The sequence below is a fragment of the Cariama cristata genome, unplaced genomic scaffold, assembly GCF_000690535.1.
Source record: "Cariama cristata isolate BGI_N322 unplaced genomic scaffold, ASM69053v1 scaffold2437, whole genome shotgun sequence".
Classification (NCBI taxonomy): domain Eukaryota; kingdom Metazoa; phylum Chordata; class Aves; order Cariamiformes; family Cariamidae; genus Cariama; species Cariama cristata.
The window spans coordinates 23,654-30,766 of NW_009626924.1; the positions used below are offsets into that span (position 1 = coordinate 23,654).

General features: G+C 51.0%; 1 protein-coding gene across 1 annotated transcript in view; it reads right to left on the bottom strand.

Annotated features, from left to right (window-relative positions):
* Nucleotides 1–7,113, bottom strand: part of PDLIM4 (PDZ and LIM domain 4) — a 34,590-nt gene that overhangs the window by 19,843 nt on the left and 7,634 nt on the right. Inside the window, exon 2 of the mRNA XM_009704225.1 lies at nucleotides 4,226–4,310. Coding sequence (XP_009702527.1) covers nucleotides 4,226–4,310 — 85 coding nt within the window. The remainder of the gene's footprint in view (nucleotides 1–4,225; nucleotides 4,311–7,113) is intronic.

Genomic DNA, 7,113 nt, shown 5'->3' on the forward strand with positions numbered 1-7,113 from the left:
CGGGAGAGAGGACCAAGGGAAGGGGAGCGGGAGCACCGACCCACCATCCCCATCCTTCCCCCCCGAGAATGACACGGGTGCCGCTCCGCCGGCCGGGTGGCACTGGGATGCCCTTCCCGGGGGCACGGGGCTGACTGACCGCCTGCGGGAAGTGCCTCTCCCTCTCCGGGCAGCTGGAGGAAACCCAGCCTTTCACCCCCTAGAGCTTACTTTAGCCGAGTGTCCAGGTTTGGGAGGACTCGCATCCTATTCCAGCTCCAGCTACGTGCTGCCAATTTAATTTCTGCTGCAATTATTCCCCCACCCAGACCCATGATCTACTGTCAATTAGCGCTGACAGGGCTCTGCCCCACAGCCCAAAGCCCACTTTTCCAGCCGCTCTGGGCCAGAAAGCTGCCAATTCTGACAGTATGGGAATAGTCAAGAAAACAAACATCCTCTCCTTTTATTAGCACCACATGGTGATATTTTGACTAGCAAGCTCACACTAGAAGAAGCCAAAACCAGTGGGATTGCCAGAAACTGATGGATGGGTGCTCCCGCTCACTATCTGCCGGGGAGGGATGGCCAGGGCCAGTGCCTGCAGCAACACCGATACCGGGCGAAGGGCCGGCGGCAAAGTGAGCCTGGAGATCCCAACACATGGGCAGCGATGTCACGTCTGCATGACGGGAATCCTGACTTCAGATGACAGCACTGCTGGCTGGAGGGCACCGAGCCGCTCCGCAGCATCCCCATGGGTCCCACCGGCACCCACCACCGGGTCTGCCAGACACACAGCCCTTCGTTACGTAGGGTAAGGGTCTGAGCGTTGCTGAATTTGTGCCCTCCTCTACAGACCCTTGCTGTCAAGGACAGACCTGTGTAGTGTAACCAACTGAGAACCAAAGTCTGCTTTTTAAAAATAACATTATTTCATGAAGGTGACTGCCTAGCATCCTCTTCAGTGTCAGTTCTGCTAATTGCAAACAAGCAGCTCTCTCCACTTCCAGCTTCTTCCGCTGTAAGGGCAGTTATTCCCTGCAGTCATGGCATTAATCAAAGTTTTAATGAGGAGGATTGATTACACTCTTGGTCTCTGAGTAGGGGTTTTCCACAAAGCTCAACTGACAAACCACAACAGATTTAGAAATCGAGGAGAACTCATCAGCTGGCCCATACCTTCCATGTTCTCTTGCACAAAAGATATCTGCAAATCTCACTGCCTTCAAGACAAAGGTTGCACCCAAACAACTCCAAATGTAGTTATAGGGTACATGCTTCCCTAGAAATGGCACAGATTTAGGCATTCTGCTTACGCTCACATGTTTCAGGGCCCCTAGCAAGAATTACTGTAGCCACAAGTCAAAAGACTTTCAAGACATCTTTACCCAGTACGATGGAAAAGTTAATCAAGTAAAACTTGGAGGAAGGTAAGACATGTGCTCCGTATTACTGAAAAGGCCACTTGGGGTAAAACTCTCAAAACCCTTCACAAGGACAACCCCAAACCTATTTTTGTGATTTGAGGGCAGAATTCCAGTAGAATTTTTTTCCCCTGTGTTTCAAAGAGGATTGCTTTTTTCCAGATGTGAGGAAGTGCACCTAAAGGTTGCACATGCTGAGCCAAGCTATTAATTTACAATAAGTCTTTTCTTTCTCACAATCTAATACGTGCCTTTGCTACAGGGGTGGAATGAATACGACATCGGACAGCCCTGGGTCATACGGCATCGCTCCAGAGGGGCCTCCAGCCACGACCAGGATCTCCGCTCCCGGGGGACGGGATGCCTGCTGCAAGGGTCTGCACTCTGGGGTGCTGATGATCGCCCTCAGCATCACACGAGTCAGAGGACACCTGCAATAACAGAGGGGTTAGGACAGCTACTGGCACGTGTCCCCAGCCGGCAGCGTGAACCACGCTCGAGGCACAGGCGGTTTGGGGAGGGAGAAGGCTCAACCAGCGCATCTCGGGTGCAACCACAGCACGAGTGCTCTGATGTCTGTGTAGGACCTCCTTCACCTTCTCTCTGGGAAGCCCAAAAAGCTGTTAAGCAAGACGATGTGGGGCTACAGCCTTTGAAAAGGAGAGCAAGAGCAGGAACCTGCTGTCCATCCCTGAGTATTCTTGTTCGTACACCTCTCGGTGCCTTCCTGCAAACGCATCTGCTTTACCCACTGAGTACTTCCCAGATTTACACATTTTCAGTGTAGGTCTGGATTCAGGAAAATCCATCTCTACTCCCTCATTTTATTCTATGTAACTGTCTAATTTTTAAAAAGATCCATATGTAACATATATTAATAGCCAGATTCAAATCCAATCTGCATTAAACCTCAGAAATGTTGTATCTGGCAGTGGGACTGCTGCACATTTGTTCCTCATTTAATATTATTCATAGGGTTTTGGGCACATCAAAGTCTATTAAGAAAAAATACCTGTCAAAAAAGATTGCCTTAATTGATTAATGAAGCAAACATGGCCAGAACTCAAAAGCCCAAGCACACAGACCGCCCTGCTCCATCAGTCGGCGCAGGAAAGATGAGGAGACCCACGAGTCGCTCGTGGGTGATGTCGCGGTGGGTTTGCCGGTGCCGCACTTCTGCGGTGCTGGCACCTGCAAGCCCCTCTGCCCGCTGTACCCAGGCAGGAATACAAAATATTTGCAAATTCCACACGGCTGCAGAGGCCAACAGATTCACAGGCGTAGACTATACAGGTCCGCTCTTCATAGGGTTTGGAGAATCTGACCCCCGTCCTCATCATTCGGTGGAGTCTCTGCTGCCAGAGCTCTCTCCCCACTCCTGGCTGAAGGCAAACGAGGCCAACACTGCTCCTCGTAGCATCACCTCGCCCGCTCCACCCTCGCAGGACTTGTATTCCTTCTGGACTGAGCCGAGGGGACCTCGAGACCCTTGTCAGGACACGCAAAGAGCCACCTCCAGGGACGAGCAGCGGAGCCGAGCCCTAAGCCAGCAGCACCCGCGTGCCGGCACTTCGCGAGCGCTGCAGAACAAGCTCTCGGGGAACAGCCCGTAACGCAAACCACCTTTGTGGAGAAGGAAACCGTATCAGCAATATTTGAACACTCGGCATCAGCGCAAGAGTGCTCCCGCGGTGCTGTGGCAATCGCAGGATTTTTCTGTCAGCACACATAATAGCTCAGTGCCCATCTGAGGGGGAGCAAGACAGCAGGAGCTCCCCTCTGCCTCGTCCCCTCCTCATTCCCCAGATACCTCCACAGCATGCACCAGGGGCCAGCACATCCGAAACCCCAACGGTCAGGTAACTCGGAGGCAGAAAGGGAGGAGAGACAGACACCATTCCTCTTCCCTTTGAGGAGCCCAAGGGACACGAGAGTCATCTTTGACCTCGCTGGCAAGCTATTAGTCAAGAGATGGGTACGATGGATGGAGACCTGTTCAGCTCCATCCACCTCCCGTAGCAGGCTGCTGCTGCTGGGGACGGCCCTGCCCTCGCCCCAGCTCTTGGGGGCCACGGGGTGGGAAGGCAGGGGAGGCTGCAGGCAGTGCTGGCAGGAGGGTCTAGGGAAAAGAGCTGAAAACAGAGGGAAGAGACAAGCTGCAAAACAGAGAGAAGGGAGAGAAAGGAGTGAGACAGAAAAAGAGAGAAGAGACCATTACCAAAAAAAAAAATAAAAAAAAATCATCCCCCGCCACACGAAGTGAATCACTGCCACGGGATTAGGAGGGTGCGGTGGATTTTGGAAGCAGCCGAGACGGAGGCATGGTGGCCAAGGCAGGTGCAAACAGACCCCGGGCCTGCTGGGCTCCGGGAAGGGCAGGCGTCGGGCAGCGCCCTTGGGAAGGCTCCCAGCAGCTCCATCAAAAATAATGCTGACCCCGAGCTTGGTCAGGGGCCTTGAGGGGGGTCTAATGCTGGGGGCTGCTCCCCCGGCGGCACTGCCCAGCCTCCTCGTGCCGCTGGCAAGCTGACTCAACAAAGCCTAACTTGGGCGGAGGGCAATTACGGACCTGGGTTTAAGCCAGATCAGTTCAAGGATCTGGTTCACCACAGGAGCCTGGGCTTTACCAGCCCAAGGAAAGCACAGCAAGATCTGCACGGAGAAGTTGAACAAACGGGATGTTTTAAAACCACACATAGAAACTCCTTAACCTCTGGAAGGACTGCAGGCAGAGCAGAGGGCTTTCCAGACTGGGATCTCCTCTCCCCAGAAAAGCAAGCTGGAAGAGCAGCGTGGGTGCGGGGCTGCTGCTGCCGTACCTGCGGTTCCGGCTCGACGTTGATCCGGTACGCTTGAGCCTTGCCATCTTCCAGAACAGGGGGTGACCAGGTCTTCCCTTCGGCTCTGCAATGGGAAAATTAAGTAAACTCAACTTAAATTGCTTTTAAAAAACCCAAAACCCACCAAAAACTAGAAAAAATAAATCCCCCAAAACCAGACTTAAAAAAAACCCCAGACCCCAACAAGACACAAACATGTATATAGCATATAGGCCTGCCAGGGAATGAAACATATATATATATGCATTTGTCTAAAATTATCCTCAGAAACAGTACAGTGGTAAATAGAGAAGATGCCAGTTCCATGCTGTTAAAACCACAAAGCTTAAAACCATTCTTGAACTACAGGCTCCAACTTAGCGTGGAGTTTAAGACACAGACTTATTTCAGCTCAAGAAATGAGTAGACAAGCTTGCCGTCGTTCTTGCTCTGCATACTCCTGGCTTAGTCCCTTTATTCTGGTCCTGAATCCTGAAACGTATTCTGATGGTGTATTAGTCACATACATATACGTATATATGTGTTCCCTGGCAGGCCTATATACTAGACCACAGCAGGAGCTATATAAACGCCTTTCAGGGAGAAGGCTTATGTGACCCTGTATGAATCATCTTGACCCTTTCAACCCAGGTGCTGGATAGAAAAAGCCCTAAAAATACAGTTTCCATTTGCAAATGCATCTTCAGCTCTGCCAAGCCAGAGCAGGACGCTGCCACTGTCCAAGGATTTTCCATGTGCCAGATCATTTTTTCCCCACAGAGGCATCTGGGGACACGGCTGGGATGCGATCTCCAGCGTGGTTGTCTTCTCCAGCACCCAGGGCATGAGGGAGCTGCAGGGGCCCCGGCAAGGTCCGGCAGGCACCTACACAGGCTTTTCTGGATGCTAAGAGGTTGAGATGGGAGATGGAAACTGCATGAAGTACAAGATAATGTTTTCAAATGCAACCTATTCTGTTTATCATCACAACCCGCGTATGCACCGCTTAATGAAAACAGGTCTTGTTCGGATAGGCAGAGATCACCCCCTGCGGCCAAGCATCCTCCGCCGGACTCTGGCCGCTGCCACATACCACATTCAGCTGTGGTTTAATTATCTGCAGAGTCCAAGTTTGAAAAATAAGGAGCAATGTTTTAACCCATGAGTTCTTGAGGTGATTTTTTTTTTTTTTTAACCTTTGGTATTTTGCGTCTAAACCAGCCAGGATACAAACCTACCTCTCCAAATTCAGCATCTGATCCAAACCCCATCAAACACAAAGCCTCCCACTGGCTTTAACGCACTTTGGATCCGTCCCCCGAGGATTTAAGCTTGTTTTGTTCCAAACCACTACTCAGTACCACCATCACAGCTTTTTCAACAGGGAATAACGTACTCTTTGTCATAGCTAGGTGTCTTGTTCCAATAAGTTATCTTTACTGTAATTATTTGATTTTAGGCCAGGACAATTCACTTTAAGTTGGTCTTTCCAACTGTTTTTGGTGGGACAAAGGAAACCATCCTTCTCAGGAACGGCAGCATTCCTAGCAATCCCATCTCACTGTTTGCCACGATCCAGTGCTGTGTATATTGCTTCCACATTGAGAATTTCATCTGAGGCCCAGAACAATGAAAAAGCCTAATGACATTGGCAGAGATCATCATTCTTATTTCTGTGCTTTTTCCCCTGCACTGAATCAGCCCGACGTGTGCTCACGCTGCCGCAGAGAAGGGGCAGTTACGGCATTCCCCTTCGCTCAGCTCGGGAGCCCACGCGCCAAACACAGCTTAAAGGATCCCCGAAGGCTTCAGTTTGCCAGAAAATAAGAACCAAGACTCAGAAAGCGATTCTGATCGCAGAAGATAACAGCAATAGCAGTAAATCTGCTCTGCATGAAGCTACAGCATTCGGTCACTGGTACCGCCAGCACTTTCCAGTTGGAGTTTCCCAGTTCCTCATACCCCTGACAAACAAAGATCACACTGACCGTACCAGAAAGCAGCTAAACTTGTGTTTTCCAAAAGTCATTCTAGGTATCTTTACACTTAATGAAAGACAGGGCCAGGCTTTGGTTTGCCTGTAGAAGCCCGTTCGTCGTTAGTCCTTCTAATGATTAAACTCAAGGCTTCACCGTCAGCTCTTCAGAGCGCCCAAGCGCTGGTGGTATACGGCAGCCAGCCCCGTACAGCCTCCGGCGATGGCCCGAACAGCGCCAGGCTCACCTCGGCCACAGGTTCCCCTTCAATCACTCTGAAATTTAGCTGATACAGCACAATTTAGGTTCTGTTTGGCACTTTTAAAGGCAAAGCAAAGGGGACTGGGAGAAACATCAGCCTCACCAAATAGAAACACAAGTCGTAAGTCCGATAAGCATTTATGCTTACGCAAGGAGACCCCCTCTTTTCTCCGAGAACAGCGGAATACGAGGGAATCCAAATTAATTCAGAGATGGCTCTGTCTAAGAGCACGATGCCACGGGCAGGTACTGCAGGAGGGGCTGATGCTCCGAGCTCGCAGCCCAGTCCCAGCCGCAGGAACGCCCCGTGCCCACGTCCCTGGCAGCCCCCCAGGACCGGGGAGCTGAGCAAGCCCTGGAGCAGCGGGGACCCCGCCGTCAGCACGGCCACCCCAAGCTGCCCTGGCAGCAAGTTCACACTACCAACAGTCAGAGCTTTGTGTTTAGGCAACAGCAAAACAACTAATCACACTTTTGTAACGTAATGGGTGAGAGATCAGACATTGCACTCAAATGTTCCGAGTCGTTTAATTTACAGCTCAAGGATGGGAAAAGCGTTTTCAGATGTGTTGTAGGGGATTAAAGTCAGCTATGTGGAAATCATTACTCTGCACTAACAACGCTCCACTCTATTTTAATGGCTGCTCAGGC